Below are 20,318 nucleotides of genomic sequence, written 5' to 3' on the forward strand. Positions count from 1 at the left end.
TGATTTCTCAGTGCAGAGTCATTTTAAAGATTTTATTTTTCCTTCATTTTCCACAAATCCCCCCGGTACATAGTTGTATATTTTAGTTGTGGATCCTTCTAGTTGTGGCATGTGGGACGCCACCTCAGCGTGACCTGATGAGCACTGCCATGTCCTTGCCCAGGATCCAAACTGACCAAACTGCAGGCCGCCGAAGCAGAGCGCGAAAACTTAACCACTCGGCTACGGGGCCAGCCCCCATAGCAAATTTTAACTGACCAATCGTCATAAATATAATAGAGAAGTCTCTCAAAAGCCACTAGGTATTGCCCCCAAATCCTCGTCCAAATGGCTTTGGTTTAATTCTGTAAAACCTTCAGGAAACAGATCATTTCAAAATTATGTAAATGTTTTCAGAGCATCGGAAAGGAAGGAAAGCAAGCATTATGTTAATCCTAAAGCCTTAACAAAGATAGCACAAAGAAGGGAAACTACAAAATAATCTTACTTGAGCAAAAATTCAAATTCTTCTGAATATGGGTAAGGTTCACTTTGCTAACTTTTAAATACATATACAAGGAGGACTACACACAGTCTTTTTTATATTTGTTGAATTAATCAATGGTATATTACTATTATTGATACCACTAATCAAGAATAAACATTTATAATTTTTAGTTGTAAGAACTTACCTTTTATGTAAGTAAACAGTTCTATAATGACTTCATTTTAGTCTTAAGGTTACAAATCAATCCTTGGAACTAGTAAATGTTTGAATGTCAAAACAAAGTCTTTTGCTTGTCTTAGTGAAAAGGTTTAAGTGTATCTCAATGTAATTTGGCAAGATACAGAATAGATTTGCTTTACATTTTATGGAAATAAGTTTGTAAATACTCACTTTGCAGAATTTCATGATAGCTCTGTGCTTGTTTTCTTAAGGTATTCGCGTCATTAACAACCGATAGCTAAGGCTGGCAATCTCTGACTTCAGTTATACTTTTTTGAGTTAAAGAATATGGATTTAAAATTTTCTTATCCTCATACTTAGGCGTAATGATGCAAAATGCTAAATAAAATATCAGCATATGATCTCAGCAGCACATTAAGAGAACTGTGCATTATAAATGGACAAGAGGCGATCTCTTCATGATGGAACTGTTCTGTATCTTGACTGTGAGCTGTGTGCCATTATGAATTGTGTTTTCCCCCCAGGAATCCAAGGGAATACAATTCTAGGAAATCTGTTACCATAGTTAGTTATAGTGATAGTTAAAAAAAGAAAATAAATAGATATTTCCTTAATGTGTAAAATATAAATATGTGCAAATATGTAATGTATGTAAAAATATCGATGAGTGTGTGTACGTACATATTTGTATACATATATGTATAACGCTTGAGGACGGGACATCAGGGCATTCTCATGAGAATGTAGCTGATGAAAAGGATGCCCTTTGTCATCGCCGTTATTTAATAATGGTAGTTACTAGTTAATGAAATTAAGAGGATAAAAATAGAAAAAGTAATTAAGATTATTGTTATTTGCAAATGATGCTGTTTACCTTGAAATCCCAAGAGAATCAGTCAAAAAACTTTTGAGAACTCAGTGAGGTGATTGACAGAGAATAAATGAGACATCAGTAGACTTCATATAATATACAAATAACTAGAAGATAAAATGCAAGAAGAGATTCCATTATGAAAGAGAAGAAATAACTGGAAATAAACTTTACTATCAGGCTTAATATCTATATGAAGAAGGCTTCAAGGCACTACTGAGTCTTGAGCAAATAGAAAAGTTTTTGAATAAGAAGGCATCGTGAAGATGTCAATTCTGCCAAAACTTACCCCTGAATTTTTTTATTTAGGTAAAATATTCATAATATCAAATTTACCTTTTTAAACATTTTTACATGTACAGTTCTGTGGACATTAAGTACATTCACATTGTTGTGAAACTGTCATCATTATCCATCTCCAGAACATTTTCAATCTTCCCCAACTGTAATTCTATACTCATTAAACAGTGACTCCCTGTTACTTTCTCCCCACAGCCCCTGGCAACCACCATTCTATTTTCTGTCTCTATGAATTTGATTATTCTAGGTACCTCATATAAGTAGAATCATATAATATTTGTCTTTTTGTGATTGGGTTATTTCATTTAGCATAATCTCCTTGAGGTTCATCCATGTTGTATCATGTTTCAAAGTTTTCTTTCTTTTTAAGGCTGAATAATACTCCATTGTGTGTATATACCACATTTTGTTTACCATTCATCTGCTTCCACCTTTTGGCTATTTGTGAATAATGCTACTGTGAACATCAGTGTACAAATATCTGTTCAAGTCCTTCCTTTCACTCCTTTAGTGTATTTCCAGATTTAACAATCAAAATTAAAATAATAGATATTTTTTGGCACTAGATAAGTTTCTTGTAAAGTTTATATGGAAAAATAAGCAAGAGTAGCCAAGACATTTCTGAAAAGAACAATAATATATAGGAATCAGACTCATTGGATAATAAAAGAAAGTTGAAATTATTAGAAAATTGTGGTAGTGGTACACAGCTAGACAGAAAATCAATGACTCAGAATGGAGTATCTAGCAATAGACCCAACCAAGTATGTATGAGAATTTAGTACATGAGAAATATAGCATTTCACATCAGAGGGTGAATGATTCAATAAATTCCATTAGAATCAGGTGGCTGTCTAGATCTTATACATTTACATACACACATGTATTAAACTTCAGGAGTATGTGGCATTTCATCATCTTTCCCTGCTGTATTTCTTTTGAGAATAAAAAGATGCCATTGTTTTCCACATTTAAAAAAACCCTACTTTGATTCCACTTTATCTTCTAGCTCTGACCCCCATTTCTCTGTTTCCCTGCGGTTCTGTGAGCACATATATAATCTTCTCAATCAGGACTTTTCTGACAATCTGTCTTAATATTGTCAACCTTTCCAGCCCTGGTTTTTCCTCTTCTCTTTCCATGCTCTGATTTTCTCCATAGCATGTTTCACCATCTGATGTACTGAATATTTTGCTTATCTTTTGATTGCCTCTAACCCTCTCTTGCATTAGAATGAAATCTCCATGGTGAAAGAGATTGTTTTTCCCCCACTGGTGTTATTTTAGTACTTAAACAGTAGGTGCTTAACTAATTGCTGAAAAAGTGAATTCCTCATGAAGCAAGAATTCAAGATTATAAAGTAAATAAAATCATTAGCAGGGGCCCTCCCGGTGGCTCAGCGGTTAAGTTCACATATTCAGCTTCGGCAGCCCTAGGGTTCGCCAGTTCAGATCCCAGGTGTGGACATATGTACCACTTGTCAAGACGTGCTGTGGCAGGTGTCCCACACATAAAAGTAAAGGAAAGTGGGTATGGAGGTTAGCTCTGGGCCAGTCTTCCTCAGCACAAAAGGAGGATTGGCAGCAGATGTTAGCTCAGGGGTAATCTTCCTCAAAAAAAAAAATTAGTGGGGCCGGCCCCGTGGCCGAGTGGTTAAGTTCGCGCACTCCGCTGCAGGTGGCCCAGTGTTTCGTTGGTTCGAATCCTGGGCACGGACATGGCACCATTCATCCAGTCATGCTGAGGCGGCGTCCCACATGCCACAACTAGAAGGACCCACAACTGAGAATATACAACTATGTACTGGGAGGCTTGGGGAGAAAAAGGAAAAAAATAAAATCTTAAAAAAAAAAAAATTAGTATTCTTGAATGCTATCAGTTTAGAGTTAGAAGATATAACAAAATTTATTTGCAGAAGTAACAGCAGGATTTATGAAATAGAAAGAAACTTGACAGCAAGTGTTTAGTATCTATATGAATAAAATTATAAATATCCAGTAACACCAAAAACCTTGACTTAACAGATAAATTTACTTTGTTATTGTAGAGCTAAAGTTAATGTTGAGATATCTTTTTTCTCTATATTAATATACAAAGTTAAAGCCATTTGGAGTTTTTTAAAACTTCAAATAGATCTTGAGGTCATCTGGAAGTATACATATGCAGAAATAACCAGGAAGCTTTATGAAATGTTCTAGAATTAGTGGTTATGGTTGTATAGCTGTGAGTATATCAAAAACCATTGAATTTGTGCTCTAAAAGGCAATTTTATGGTATGTGATGTATCCCAATAATCTTATAAATAAAATAATCAAGGAATTTCTATAGGAATACAGAAAGGAAAAAGTTATTTCAAGTATTAAACATATAAAGTTATACTATCAGTATATTGTATTAGGCTCAGGAATAAACATAAATATGAATGAAGCAAAATGGAGAGCTTAGAGAATGACCCAGATATGAATAGAAGTATGTGATAAATGTGCTTCAAATCAGTGAAGATGAAAGGAGTAATGGAGAAACTCATAACAATGGACAAAAATTTTAGGTAAAAACTACTTGTCTACCCACGGATTATATTTTACAAATTCAAGATAGATACATAATTTAAAGTGAAAACCAAAATGAATCAGTAAAAGCATTCATTGAAAATGTGGTGAAAGTTGTCATCTTTAGGAGGATATTATCTTTCCAAGTATGCTATGAAAACAGAACTGTAAAGCTAAAGAGACTATTTTATCTAATATAATGGTTAAGAGTTTTGGCTGTGAAGTCAGACTAGGTTTAAATCATACCTCAATCACTTACTGGTTAAGTGACCATGGGCAGATAATCTAATATCTAAATTACTTTTTAAAATCTATTTAATGAGGATAATTATAGTAACTGCATCATGTGGTTGTTGTGAGGATTAAATGATAGAATATGTGAGGTACCTGTACAGTTTTTCATGTGTACTTGAAAACGTAAAAGATTTTAACTTCTTTTTAAGAAAAATAATAGGAAGTGGAAAGACACCTAAAGAATTGGGGAAAATATGTGAAACATGAGAAAAACAAAGAACTGTTATTTCTAAGATATTAAGGGCTCTTCTGAATTGGAAATGATAGACTCCACAATTAGAAAAATATTGTGGACCAAGACCTTGAACAGCTCTTTTACTGCTGAAGAAATATACATGGCCAGCAAAATTGTGTGACAAGACATTCCAAACTAAAGGTAATAAATGAAATCTAAACAGAAATGCAAGAAAAATAAGTCTATAGGTTGTGAAATCTTAAACACTGACAATGGAAATAAAAAGTCTTTTCTTCACATCTAGAACATTTACCTCTCACCAAAAAAAACTCACATACCTTAATATGAAAACATTACAAGCTATACGAGAACACAAGCCATCAGTAAGGAAAGAGTCAATAGATGAACATAGACTTTACAACCAAAGAACTGAAAATATTGAAACCATCTGAAATATTTAAATGTTTAAAATGGGCAAAAACAGATAACCATTTGATAAAAACAGGACAGTAACAAGTGCATTTGAAAATGAACTAAATAGTAATCTCAGAAATAATAGCATTTGAAATGAAAACTCGAGTTTATTGGAACAGTAAACAGGAGCTAGTAAATTTTCTGAAGATAGCTATAACTACATCCCCCAAATTATCAAGGTTTGGCAACATCAAGATGAACATGAATACTGTTAGTCTAATGTTTACTTTCAAAATTACCAGAATCAAGATTGTCAGAAGTTATTGTTATTTCTGCCATAAGAATCATTGCCTAACAATATAGAATATCACAAGTCATAAAGTATTATCTTGGGTTACAGAAATGTGTTTATACCGTCTGGATTTTTATAATAAACTTTTTTTCCATCAAAAAAATCTTTCTTGGTGCACACCTGTTCAACATGTGTAACTATTGTGTATACCCTTTGATGTAGCAATTCTACCTTTAGAAATTTATCTGAAGGAAATAATTGGACAAGTAGGCAAAGATTTATATAATTGAATGTTCATCATTGTGTTATTTATAGTAAGAAGTCACTGGAAACCATTTAAAAAGCAGCCAAAAGGAGGTTGATTTTATGAGTTATGGACTATTATGAAACCGTTGAATTGATAGTCTTAACTCTTGATTTATTTACATAGAAAGGTGTCTTCTTTGTATTATTTAATTTTAGTGGGCTACAAAACAGCAAGTGTTTTTGGCTCCATTTTTGTAAAAGAATGTAAGTAAGTATATTTCTGCCTTTTTGATGAAATATCTGACATGTAAAAATATTTTTCCATGGATGATAGTATTGCCGTTTTTTTTAATGAACATACTTTTATATTTGGAATAAAGCTATTTTCATGTTGAAAAAAATTATATACCTAGTAGGGTGTTTTAATACAATATTTTCTCGTTGACTAATATATAATATGCTCTCTTAAAAATGATATCTCTTACTACTATTTGTCATTTTAAGGGGTTCTTCGAGATGTAAGAGAATAATATCACCAGTACCACATGTAGTTTTCAACATCTTATTAATATTAGCTCATTTTCTCAGTTTATCTCATGTCAGGATTTGGAAGAAAAGATCTTTGAAACCAAAACCAAATTATCTGTGTATGTCTTTCTTTTTCTTTAATCACAGACCATTTACTGTGGGAAACTAACTCTGTTTTAGGCTGATTTTAGTTAATCTGAGATTTTTATTTCTGACAAAGGTAAAAAACCAGATTTGAGTACAGTCCTTTAGCAGGTTAAGGGAGCTAGGTATGTTTCTATTTTTGTTTTAGACAGAATTTTTTAAATAACCTTTTATTGAAGTATAACATGTGTATAAATAAATGTAGCAGCTCAGTAAATCTTCACAAACTCAACCACTCCATGTAATTAACATTCAGTTTAAGAAATAGAACATTACCAGCACCCGTTAAGACCTCCTTGTACTCCTTTCCCATTACTACCGTACACCAGGGGCGACCATTTTCCTGACTTTTAATATGATTATTAGTTATGCCTGTTTGTAAACTGAACATGAAGGAGTTATATAGTATACAGTTTGGTTCTGGCTCCTTTTACTCAATGTTGTTTGTGGGCTTTATCCATGTTATTGTGCATAGTCATAATTTGTTTAGACAGAGTTTTAAAGGTAAGTTTTAAAATTGGAATTTATAATTTTCAGATATAAATGTACTTTAACAAATCCTTTTAATTTTTAAGTTTTAGAAAGTAACTGTAAAAGTACAAAGTGGGAGTATTGTTTCTTTAATAGGACGGGAAGAAAATGTAAGGATTTCTTTAATTACAAACTTAATGTAGGTCAGTTGTATGTGAGACTGTCAGAAAGCCAGTTTCCTCTTGGGCAAAATTGTAAGAGTCCAATCCAGAAGAAGAGATACTTCTCTTAATTCTGAGTTGATCAAGTATTTGGTTGTATTGTGTTCTGCTTTAGTTGTCATATGTAAAGAGGAATATTGACAAGCTGAAACATGTCCGTCAGGAAATGACCAGGAAGAAGTGAAACTGCTTGGGGCTAAAGGTTGAATATATTGACTAAGTTCAAATGTATGGAAACCTGTTGGGAAGAAGAGACATTAGACTTACTCTGTGTGAATTAAGAAAGTGAGACTCAAACCAGTAAATGAAAATTATGGAAAGGCAGATTTTACTTCACTTTTAGGAAGAATTTATTTTTTTTAAATAAACATTTTATTATGATAAAATTCAAATAAAAAAGTAGAGTGACTTGTCCAAAGTGAAGAGACTAGAGATACACACCCATCATCTTGTGCATTTCCTATTTAACATTTGGAAACAGTCCATTCTACAAGGAGCCCTGATTCATTTTAATGGGAAGAAGTATTCAGCGACCACAGTCTTGAGTGTTAGAGGTGTTCGTTGCTACTTGGTTGTCATTTATTTTTCATTCGATAGAGGTGTTTCACTGGATAGAGGTAGGAGGAAAAAATATGAATGTGTGTGTTAAAGACTTCATATATTTCTAATTTCAACTTAAAATTATGGAGTTTTTACTTCTTTGGTTTTATATTGCATCTTTTTCTTCCAAAATTTTGGTTCCTAATGACATTCACACAGTAACTTACTTGATCTGTATATCTATCAGTCATCTATCTAGGTTTAAAATAACTATACTGGTATTACCACTAATATCATGCTTCCTGGATGCAATGTAAGATTTCTTTATGGGCAATCTTTTTGTCTTTAGAACATACAGTCTAAATACTAAAGTAATTAAAAATTATTTTTATATAGTTATATAATTAATTGATAGATGTATTTCTTTCCATTGTTTTCATAATTTAGAAATTTCTTTATGATATTTTGTTTCTTAAATATGTAAAACACTTAATTGCAAAGTCAGAACCATAAAGCAGATGCATAGAAATCTAACTTCTAGACCTGTTTCCTCCATTGTATGTCACTATTTTCATTAATCTTTCATCCATTTTTCCATTTTTAATATAATCAGATATATATATTCATATTCTTCCATCCCCATGTTCTTATACAAAAGGTAGCGTATTATAACCACTGTTCTAATTCTTGCTTTTTTCATTCAACAGTATAACCTGAAGATCATTCCATAGCAATACGTTGATATTGATTTTTTTTTTTGTAGTTTCATAGTGCTCCATTGTACAGATATGCTTTGGTTTATTTAGCCAGTCCCCTATAATCATTTGGATTATTTTAGGGTTTGCTATTAAAATAGTGGTTCATTTTTATTCTTTATAGCTTTCTGCAGACATTATTTTTTTGCCAGCGTATCTCAGGATAGATCTCTTAAAACTGGGATTCCTTGGTAAAAGGTGTAGTTAAATTCATGTGGCATTTTTCTAGTTGTTACCAATTTCCCTCCGGTAGGGATTATGTCATTTTACATACAGTACATTTCCATATATGCTTGAATTTGTTTTAGGGTTTTCTTTCCTGTTCCATTGGTTCTTTTGTCTTTTCATGTGTTAGTTCCAATCTGTTTTAATAATTAGAGGCTTTAAAAAATAATTTAATGTTTGATATTAAAGATTATTCCCTTGCTTTTCTTCTTTTTAGATTTTGCTAGCTATTCTTGCTTGTCTATTTTTTCCAATGAATGTTAAATTTTTCTTATTCCAGAAAGAGATCTTGGTGGTATTTTTATTGGGATTGCATTAAATTTACAAATTTGCTAGGGAACATTCTTATCTTTATGTCTTCCTATCCACATACATAGTATATCTTTACATTTATTCATGTGTTTCATTTGTATTTTATAGTTAAGAACTCTATGTCAGTTATACTTAAATAAAAATAATCTATCCTGAGGGGCCACCCCCGTGGCTGAGTGGTTAAGTTCGTGCGCTCTGCCTCAGTGGCCCAGGGTTTTGCCGGTGCGAATCCTGGGTGCGGACATGGCACCGCTCATCAAGCCATGCTGAGGCAGCGTCCCCCATGCCGCAACTAGAAGGACCCACAACTAAAAATATACAGCTGTGTACCTGGGGGCTTTGGGAGAAAAAGGAAAATAAAATCATAAAAGGAAAAGAAAAGAAAAGAAAAATCTATCCTGAAACAAAGAAAAAAGCACTTTGTTATCTGAAACACACTTTTGTGTGAAGTAATGAGTTCATTTGTAAAATATTTAGTGAGGATTCATGCATTACATAGCAGTTTACATTAATGACTTAAAAGTTACTTTCAACTCTAAGATTTTATATAAAAACACATTTTAAAGAAACTATGAATGTATTTTATTGTCTTTTCTATTCGTCTCACATTAAGAGAGAACTTGACTGCTCACTCAAGAGAGAGTAAGTTAATGGAGTGGAAGTAGGTCAGGGATTGTCCTATATTGGTTTGAAATCATTGAAATCAATGAAGGAGGTAGGCAATGAAGCATTATTTTAAAAGAAGACCATGGGATATTGTACCTAACAATATTTCTCTTTTCAAAAACAGTATATTCGTATATGAATATGTATTTAGTTGGTCTAAAGTAAGGTGAAAGTAGGCTATTAATTGGCCTCTTTAAAACAATGTCAAAAAATATCATAGGGATATTTTTAAATACCCAGTAATATATAGGTTTCTATGGTTGAAAGTCAACAAAGATAACATCGTGATAGCCTCTGATATAGCAGCAGAGGAGCTAACATACTGTGACATTAGTGTAACATTAGTTAGGTTTTTTTAGAAAAGCACTATTGCCTGGCTTATATCTGATATGTGATCAATTAGTTTGTTCGATTGTAATGCTAAACTAAAGTGGTATAAGGTTTACTCTCTCTGAAACCTTTTTCTTGTTCAAATTTTAGGATCCTTCAAAGTTGTACAAGAAAGCAGGTGATGTTGCAGCCATTGAATGCCAATCTGAAGAAAGCATCCATCTTCATTCACAGGGAGAAAACAATCCTTTGTCTAAGAAGCTTTCTCCAGTACACTCAGAAATGACAGATTACCTTAATGCAACATCATCTACTCTTGTTGGTAGCCGGGATCCTGATTTAAAGGACAGAGCATTACTTAATGGAGGAACGAGTGTAACAGAAAAGTTGGCACAGCTCATTGCAACTTGTCCTCCCTCCAAGTCTTCCAAGACAAAACCGAAGAAGTTAGCAACTGGCACTACTGCGGGATTGGTTAGTAAAGATTTGATCAGGAAAGCAAGCGTTGGCTCTGTAGCTGGAATAATACATAAGGACTTAATTAAAAAACCAGCTATCAGCACAGCAGTTGGATTGGTAACTAAAGATCCTGGGAAAAAGCCAGTGTTTAATGCAGCAGTAGGATTGGTCAGTAAGGACTCTGTGAAAAAACTAGGAACTGGCACTACAGCGGTATTCATTAATAAAGACTTAGGCAAAAAGCCAGGGACTATCACTACAGTAGGACTGCTGAGCAAGGATTCAGGAAAGAAGCTAGGAATTGGTATTGTTCCAGGTTTAGTGAATAAGGAATCTGGAAAGAAGTTAGGACTTGGCACTGTTGTTGGACTGGTTAATAAAGACTTGGGAAAGAAACTGGGTTCTACTGTTGGCCTAGTGGCTAAGGACTGTGCAAAGAAGATTGTAACAAATTCAACAATGGGATTAGTTAATAAGGACATTGGAAAGAAACTAGTGAGTTGTCCTATGGCAGGACTGGTCAGTAAAGATGCCATAAACCTTAAAGCCGAAGCACTGCTCCCCACTCAGGAACCACTTAAGGCTTCTTGTAGTACAAACATCAATAGTCTTGAAAGTCAGGAACTGTCTGAATCCCTGAAAGACAATGCCACCAGCAAAACTTTTGAGAAGAATGTCATACGGCAGAGTAAAGAAAGCCTATTGGAAAAGTTCTCAGTTCGAAAAGAAATCATTAATTTGGAGAAAGAAATATTTAATGAAGGAACTTGTATTCAGCAAGACAGTTTCTCGTCCAGTGAAAGGGGGTCTTATGAAACCTCAAAGCATGAAAAGCAACCTCCCGTATATTGCACTTCTCCGGACTTTCAAATGGGAGGTGCTTCTGATGCATCTGCAGCTAAATCCCCTTTTAGTGCAGTAGGAGAAAGCAATCTCCCTTCCCCGTCACCTACTGTGTCTGTTAATCCTTTAACCAGAAGTTCCCCTGAAACTTCTTCACAGTTGGCTCCTAATCCATTACTTTTAAGTCCTACCACAGAACTGATGGAAGAAATTTCTGAATCTCTTGGAAAGAACCAGTTTTCTTCTGAAAGTACCCACTTGAACATTGGTCATAGGTCCGTGGGTCATAGCATGAATATTGAATGTAAAGGGATTGATAAAGAGCTAAGTGATTCAAAAACTACACATATAGATATTCCAAGAATAAGCTCTTCTCTGGGAAAAAAGCCAAGTTTGAGTTCTGAATCCAGTATTCATACAATTACCCCTTCAGTTGTTAACTTCACTAGTTTATTTAGTAATAAGCCCTTTCTAAAACTTGGTGCAGTAACTGCATCCGACAAACACTGCCAAGTTGCTGAAAGCCTAAGCACTAGTTTGCAGTCCAAGCCATTAAAAAAAAGGAAAGGAAGAAAACCTCGGTGGACTAAAGTGGTGGCAAGAAGTGCATGCCGGTCTCCAAAAGGGCTAGAATTAGAAAGATCAGAGCTTTTTAAAAATGTTTCATGTAGCTCACTGTCAAATAGTAATTCTGAGCCAGCCAAATTTATGAAAAACATTGGACCATCTTCATTTGTAGATCATGACTTCCTTAAACGCCGATTGCCAAAGCTGAGCAAATCCACAACTCCATCTCTTGCTCTCTTAACTGATAGTGAAAAACCATCTCATAAATCTTTTGCTACTCACAAACTATCCTCCAGTATGTGTGTCTCTAGTGACCTTTTGTCTGATATTTATAAGCCCAAAAGAGGAAGACCTAAATCCAAGGAGATGCCTCAATTGGAAGGTCCACCTAAAAGGACTTTAAAAATCCCTGCCTCTAAAGTTTTTTCTTTGCAGTCTAAGGAAGAACAAGAACCCCCAATTTTACAGCCAGAAATTGAAATTCCTTCCTTCAAACAAAGTCTGTCTGTGTCTCCTTTTCCAAAAAAGAGAGGCAGACCTAAGAGGCAAATGAGGTCTCCAGTCAAGATGAAGCCACCTGTACTATCAGTGGCTCCGTTTGTTGCCACCGAAAGTCCAAGCAAGCTGGAGTCTGAAAGTGATCACCATAGAAGTAGCAGTGATTTCTTTGAGAGTGAGGATCAACTTCAGGATCCAGATGATCTAGATGACAGTCATAGGCCAACTGTCTGTAGTATGAGTGACCTTGAGATGGAACCAGATAAAAAAATTACCAAGAGAAACAATGGACAATTAATGAAAACAATTATCCGCAAAATAAATAAAATGAAGACTTTAAAAAGAAAGAAACTGTTGAATCAGATTCTTTCAAGCTCTGTAGAATCAAGTAATAAAGGGAAAGTGCAATCCAAACTCCATAATACAGTGTCAAGTCTTGCCGCCACATTTGGCTCTAAATTGGGCCAACAGATAAATGTCAGCAAGAAAGGAACCATTTACATAGGAAAAAGGAGGGGTCGAAAACCAAAAACTGTCTTAAATGGCATTCTTTCTGGTAGCCCTGCCAGCCTTGCTGTTCTTGAGCAAACAGCTCAGCAGGCAGCTGGGTCAGCATTAGGACAGATCCTTCCCCCTTTACTGCCTTCATCTGCTAGTAGTTCTGAGATTCTTCCATCACCTATTTGCTCTCAGTCTTCTGGGACTAGTGGAGGTCAGAGCCCTGTAAGTAGTGATGCAGGCTTTGTTGAACCCAGTTCAGTGCCGTATTTGCATTTACACTCCAGACAGGGCAGTATGATTCAGACTCTTGCAATGAAGAAGGCCTCAAAGGGGAGGAGGCGATTATCTCCTCCTACTTTGTTGCCAAATTCGCCTTCTCACTTGAGTGAACTCACATCTCTGAAAGAAGCTACTCCTTCTCCCATTAGTGAGTCTCATAGTGATGAGACCATTCCCAGTGATAGTGGAATTGGAACAGATAATAATAGCACATCAGACAGGGCAGAGAAATTTTGTGGGCAAAAAAAGAGGCGGCATTCTTTTGAGCATGTTTCTCTGATTCCCCCTGAAACCTCTACAGTCCTAAGCAGTCTTAAAGAAAAACATAAACATAAATGTAAGCGCAGAAATCATGATTACCTCAGCTATGACAAGATGAAAAGGCAGAAACGAAAACGGAAAAAGAAATATCCACAACTCCGAAATAGACAGGATCCAGACTTCATTGCAGATCTGGAGGAATTAATAAGTCGTCTCAGTGAAATTCGAATTACCCATCGAAGTCATCATTTTATCCCCCGAGACCTTCTGCCAACTATTTTTCGAATCAACTTTAATAGTTTCTATACACATCCTTCTTTCCCCTTAGACCCTTTGCACTACATTCGAAAACCTGACTTAAAAAAGAAGAGAGGGAGACCCCCTAAGATGAGGGAGGCAATGGCTGAAATGCCTTTTATGCATAGCCTTAGTTTTCCTCTTTCTAGTACTGGATTCTATCCGTCTTATGGCATGCCTTACTCTCCCTCGCCCCTTACAGCTGCTCCCATAGGATTAGGTTACTATGGAAGGTATCCTCCCACTCTTTATCCACCTCCTCCATCTCCTTCTTTCACCACTCCACTTCCACCTCCTTCCTATATGCATGCTGGTCATTTACTTCTCAATCCCACGAAATACCATAAGAAAAAGCATAAGCTACTTCGGCAGGAGGCCTTTCTTACAACCAGCAGGACTCCCCTTCTTTCCATGAGTACCTACCCTAGTGTCCCTCCTGAGATGGCCTACGGTTGGATGGTGGAGCACAAACACAGGCACCGTCACAAACACAGAGAACACCGTTCTTCTGAGCAACCCCAGGTTTCCATGGACGCTGGCTCTTCCAGATCCGTCCTGGAGTCTTTGAAGCGCTATCGATTTGGAAAGGATACTGTTGGAGAGCGATATAAACATAAGGAAAAGCACCGTTGTCATATGTCTTGCCCTCATCTCTCTCCTTCAAAAAACTTAATAAACAGAGAAGAACAGTGGGTCCACCGAGAGCCTTCAGAGTCTAGTCCATTGGCCTTGGGATTGCAGACACCTTTACAGATTGACTGTTCAGAAAGTTCTCCAAGTTTATCCCTTGGAGGATTCACTCCCAACTCTGATCCAGCCAGCAGTGATGAACATACAAACCTTTTCACAAGTGCAATAGGCAGCTGCAGAGTTTCAAACCCTAACTCCAGTGGCCGGAAGAAATTAACTGACAGCCCTGGACTGTTTTCTGCACAGGACACTTCACTAAATCGGCCTCACAGAAAGGAGACGCTGCCTTCCAGCGAAAGGGCAGTACAGACCTTGACAGGTAAGAGGGTTATTTTGTTGCTTGTTATTTGTGTTAGAGAAATAGGATTATTTTGCCCACTGATTGCCTGATACATATATCTGAACTTTTAATCTGCTGTTATTTTGTTTTTATAAACGTACTTTGAAATGTTATCTTCAGAGTTTTCATTTTCAATATATGTGAGAAGGCCTGTCTTTGCATTAATTTTGAATTTTGAGAAGAGATCAGAACAAATAACACTCGAGGTTTGGAAACTAGGAAAAGTTATTTGTCTTTCTTATGCAAAAAGGCCATTACACCATTTCTTTAGTAAGAAATGGCTCATAGATACTTGCTGGTGGCTATGCAGGATTTTTAATATATACTAATTCAGTAATTATAAATGCTTCTGTGTTACAGGAAGAATATGTTGTTAACCCTGTATGTCTCATAATAAAAATTTAGACATTCAAAATGATCAACTTCATAAAATTTGACTATTCAGAGGGAGTTCATTTTGCAAGGTACCTTCAGGTATCTTCATAAAAGCTGCTACAATTAGATGTAAAATGACATGAAACAGATCTACATAATGTATTTGTAATATCTAGAAAGTGTCTTTTAAGACTTGAAAAGAAGGTAGGAAACAAGAAATAAGAAGCATTGCCCATTCATTTGGAAGATATCTCTAAGTCATGAGTGCTTTATCAGAGATTTCAACTCTAAGGTTTGTAAATTAACTCTAGGAAATCCGTAAAACCTCTCATGTTGTAAGTAAAATTATGTGTATGCAGGCTTGTATATATTTTTCAGGAGAAAGTCCATACGTTACATCAGATTCCCTAAGTAAACTCTCTAAGCTTCAATATCTCTTCCTATAAAATGGGATTAGTAGGGTTGTTATGAGAGGTAAATGAGATTATAATGTTTATCAAAGTGATTTGCATGTAGTAAGCACACAGATATTAATTGGCATTATAATTCCCCTAAAAGATTAAAAGCTTGTGCATTGGAGGACATGATAAAGCCCTCAAAGACAAGAGTTTTTGCTCCTGATTTTCATAATTCGTGAACTTTTGAAAAATAAAAGCTATCTTAGTGGAGAAGCTTAGGATTCTTTAGTTTTTAACAATGTAATAAAGCGGAAAAAAAATCCTAAACTTTAATTAGGTTCATTCAACAAATTTTTGACAAATATTTAATCAGCAACAGTTATTGAATACTATCTGCCAGGCATTCTACTTTGTGGACCCTTGTGATAAAATAAGGAATAAGGCACACAGGTTCACTATTCTCATGGGACTTATAGTGAAAGAGATGGGTAATAAACAAAAAAATTACACATTAAATGTCATTAAAATTTTGATTAGAGGGTATATATAAAAAAAGATAAAGTACTGTAGAACATGAAATGGAAGCCTAACTCAGCAAGGCTTCCTTGAGAATGTGATTCTAAACTGTCACCTGATGAAGGAGCAGCAGTTAGCTGGGTAAACAAATTCTACTTGTTCGTTTATTCATTCACTCATTCGTTTATTTATTGAATTCTAAAACATCTAGCACTATTCTAATCGCTGGCATATAGTAGAGAGTAAAGACATGATATCTGACCTCAGTAACATTCAGCTTTGTGAAGGAAGACAAACAATAGAGTGGTAAGCACATAAATAATGGCATAATTGAGAAAAGTTCTGTCAAGTTGATATAACGGTGTTAGGATGGATAATTTAGGGGAGGGAGTTACCTATTTAGATAGAGTTATTAGTTAGGGCCTGAAGATAAAAAGTTGAAACTTGAAGGATGAGAAGCCACAGGGTTCTCAAGCTGAGGATTGAGTGAAGAACGTGTTTGAGGATCTTGAACTGGGAAGGAGTTTAGATACTAGAAAAAGTCAATGGGAAAAAAAAAAGGTTCATTGTGGTAGGAGAGGGAATACATAAGAGAGAAGGGTGAGAGAGTTGTGAAGAAAGAAAGAACCCAGACTATATGTTAAAGATTTTGGATTTTATACTAAGAGCAAAAGACAGAGGAGTATTGATTTTAGATTTGCATTTTTAAAAGATCATTCTGGCTCGTGTGTGAACATTGAATTGTAGAAGACGAGCAGTTATAGGGAAACCAATTAGTAGGCAATTGCATAGTCTAGATGATATGATGGTGCTTCGATGATGGTGGTGGCAGACTTTTCTATGAACTTTGGGAGATTCGTGGTGCCATGCCGTGATACGGAGACAGTGGAGGAGGAGCAGGTTTAGCGAAAGCACAAGTTTGCTTTTTAATTTATGTAAACTTTGAGATGCCTTTAGAACATTCAAGTGGAGGTGATGAGCAGGCAGCTGAATAGCTAGTTCTGGAGCTCGATAGAGATGTTTGGGCTGGAGATAGGGCATTTCACGAGGAGGCATTGAAAAATTTTGGCAATATCATTCACTAAAAATAAAAGAGGTTCTGGGAAAGATGGAGTTGGGAGCAGATTCTCAAAACCTATACAACTTTGTAACCAGAGCACCAAGAAAAATAATAATTCTAGAAAATAGCAACAGCATTTAAAAAGGCATGCTAAGCTGTTTAATAAATAAATAAATACTACAATAAATATAGGACTTAACTTTTTAGGAAAAGATGGAGGTAGCTTGATAGAAGGATATAAAGAAAGGTTGAAGCTGCTCAGTTGTAGACGCAAAAGTTTATCATTGGCAGATAAATGAAGTGATGCCAGATATAGCTGGTTCTGGTTTATTGTCCTTGTTTGTTTCTTTTGCATGAAGTTCAGGGAAACCACATAATAAGCACTTGTAGGAAAGTCTGTGACGAGTTGGAGCCAAGAGGAAGAATGGAATGAATGGGCATTTTGAACAGAACTGCATGGCTCCATGGTTTACTGCATTTAGTTTGTGTTAGTGTATGTACTCTTTGTTCAGCTGTTGGCTTGGTGCTTTAAAAACATTACTGTGCTTGGGGCCAGCCCGGTGGCCAAGTGGTTAAGTTCACGCGCTCTGCTGTTTCGCTGGTTCGGATCCTGGGCGCGGACATGGCACCACTTGTCAGGCCACGTTGAGGCAGCATCCCACATTCCACAACAAGAAGGACCTGCAACTAAGATATACAGCTATGTACGGGGGAGTTTGGGGAGATAAAGCAGAAACAAAAAAGAAAGAAGATTGGCAACAGTTGTTAGCTCAGGTGCCAATCTTTAAAAAAAAAAAAAATTTACTGTGCTTTGAAAAATCGTGTATGAACTCACACAACTTCCGTGTTATCCTGGTATTTTATTTATCAGTTGTACATAAGCTGTTTCACTCTACAGAAACACTAACAAAACAGACTATGCATATATGAATCATCTGTCTGTTTATCTATCCATCCATCCATCCATCTATCATTGTGTGTGATATTTCCCTAAGGAGAGAATATAGAGTGAGAAAAGAAGAGAGTCTTGGACAGCTCTGAGCAACTGCAATAATTAAAGTAGTGGTTAAAAACCATCAGCCTTTGGTTTATATGTGATCCTTTGTGGTGATCTCTATAGTTTTTAAAAAATTAATTGCTAAAATTTAAAAATCTGTAGATTTCACATAAAAGTTCAGTATTCTGCTTCTCTTTAAAAAACAATTCAGAACACCTGGAAACACTTAAACCGTTTCTTGAATGACCTCGAAGGCTGAGTCTCAATAGTGGTAGGCCCCCCTTTACTTGGGGGGCTTTCTTCAGTTTGCCTCAGTCCTGACAGTTTCCTGCTGTGTGTTATGTCTGGCCCAATTCAGCTATGTAAGCAATGCATCTGGCTCCAAGGAACATTTGAATTTGAGGCCCCTAATTTAAGAGTTGTGAGAAGAGCTTGTAACAGGTGAGGAAATTAAGGTGAAGATGAGATAAGATGACAGGTTAGATTTTTGAATGTGTCATCTACATGGATATTAAAGTCACCCAAGAAGCCAAGTATATGAGCTGGAGTGGAAAGGATGAATGTGAGCCTGGTTTCAGGGTCTTCAGGGAATAGGATAGCAGGGAAGTCTAACATGCAAAATATCTGCTTTAAGAATAAAACTTATCTTTTTCTTTCCTTTAAAAAAAATAACATTAAAAAAAATTCAGACATCTCTGAAGTCAGTGTTCTGATGCCAGTTCTCTGTCCCAACTGTGTGTTTTACAATTCAATTCAGTTCTGCTATTAACTACCTGGAGTTAAGGAAGACTCCACAAGTTAAGAGCAAAGAACTTCAAAGACTACCCCCACTTAAGATGCCAACTGCAAATTTCAGTCTCCCCAGTCCACCCACCTTCTGCCCAGCCTGTGACAAATTTGGGGCTTCTTGCAATCTCTCAGTTTTGATAATTTGGTAGAATGATTCACAGAACTTACTGAAACCACTATACTTATGATTACAATTTTATTATGAAGGACACAGATCAGAAATTGAAGAGAGGTATAGGCCAATGTCTAGGGCAGGGAAGGGGACAGAGCTTCCAAGCCCTTCTTTGGAATCTGAGTGTGTCTCCCGCCCAAGATGTCATTGTGTTTACCAACCAAGAAGCTCCACCAGGTCTTAGTGTCCAGAGTTTTGATTGGAGCTTCATTACATAGGCACGACTGATTAAATCGTTGGCCATATGGTTGAGCTCAGTCTCTAGACCTCCTCCATCCACTGTAGATGGGCTGGCCCAATGTTTTAATCTTCTGTTGATCTTGCTACCCAAAACGCATATAAGCCAGTACAATGGCACCACCTTTTGAGAAGAGAGAGAGCTTTATTGTGAGGTTGACTGACAAGGAGACGGAAGGCAAGGCTCTCAAATCTGTCTCTCCAATCCAAGATTTGGGGCGAAATTTAAGGAGTTAGGGCTACTGAGCTGCAGCTGGGCCCATGTAAGTTGATTGGTTAGTCTCAAATCAGTCCGTATGTGGTAATCAAGCTACTTGGGCTGTTGGAAGCTGTATTTTCCTTACTGAAGGGTTTCTTGCTTCATATAAAGGGCTCTGGTGGCAATACTTCTGAAGATTCTTGGTTCCAGGGTCGTCCTGGGGCTATGGGTTCCCACCTGACACATGGGTCTCTGTTATTGAGCAAGGTTTGATTAATCCATTACCTGTTTTAAGGAAGCAGTTTAAGCTGGTCAATGTTTGATGTGCTGTTTCACTTCTAATCATGTGATTGGTCTTTCTAGTGACCAGCCCCCATCCTGAAGCTATCTCAGGGTCCACCTTAAGTCACCTCTTTGGCGTAACAAAGATGTTCATATCACTGAGGAATTCCAAGGGTTTTTGAAGTTCTGTGCCAGAAATCAGAGATGAAGAACAGATGTATTCTTTATTATATCACAGGTCTAAATTCTGTTAATTGGTCTGTATCTTGGAATCTCTCCATCTTATTCACAATTACTCTTTTGATAAGTGGATAGAAATGTGACTTGATTTTCTAATAGGAACTTTTTCCAGGTAGATATGAAAACTGGTTTATGTATCCTCTTGAAACCAGTTGAGAAAAAGATTTTTAGTTAAGGAAAGTAATAAGAAAAAAAGTACTAAATAGGGGGCTGGCCTGGTGGTGCAGCAGTTAAGTTCACCTGCTCCACTTTGGCAGCCCAGGGTTCACAGGTTTGGATCCCAGGCAAGGACCTAGTACCACTTGTCAAGCCACACTG

At 36.2% G+C, this 20,318-nt stretch overlaps 1 protein-coding gene across 9 annotated transcripts in view; it reads left to right on the forward strand.

Moving 5' to 3' along the window:
* The window catches only part of ASH1L (ASH1 like histone lysine methyltransferase), a 209,511-nt gene that overhangs the window by 48,768 nt on the left and 140,425 nt on the right, over positions 1 to 20,318 (forward strand). For all 9 annotated transcript variants that reach the window (XM_070268055.1, XM_070268056.1, XM_070268061.1 and 6 more), the window contains one exon: positions 10,151 to 14,714. In XM_070268055.1, the coding sequence (XP_070124156.1) occupies positions 10,151 to 14,714 (4,564 nt within the window). The remainder of the gene's footprint in view (positions 1 to 10,150; positions 14,715 to 20,318) is intronic.

Source organism: Equus caballus, chromosome 5 (genome assembly GCF_041296265.1).
Source record: "Equus caballus isolate H_3958 breed thoroughbred chromosome 5, TB-T2T, whole genome shotgun sequence".
Taxonomy (NCBI): Eukaryota; Metazoa; Chordata; class Mammalia; order Perissodactyla; family Equidae; genus Equus; species Equus caballus.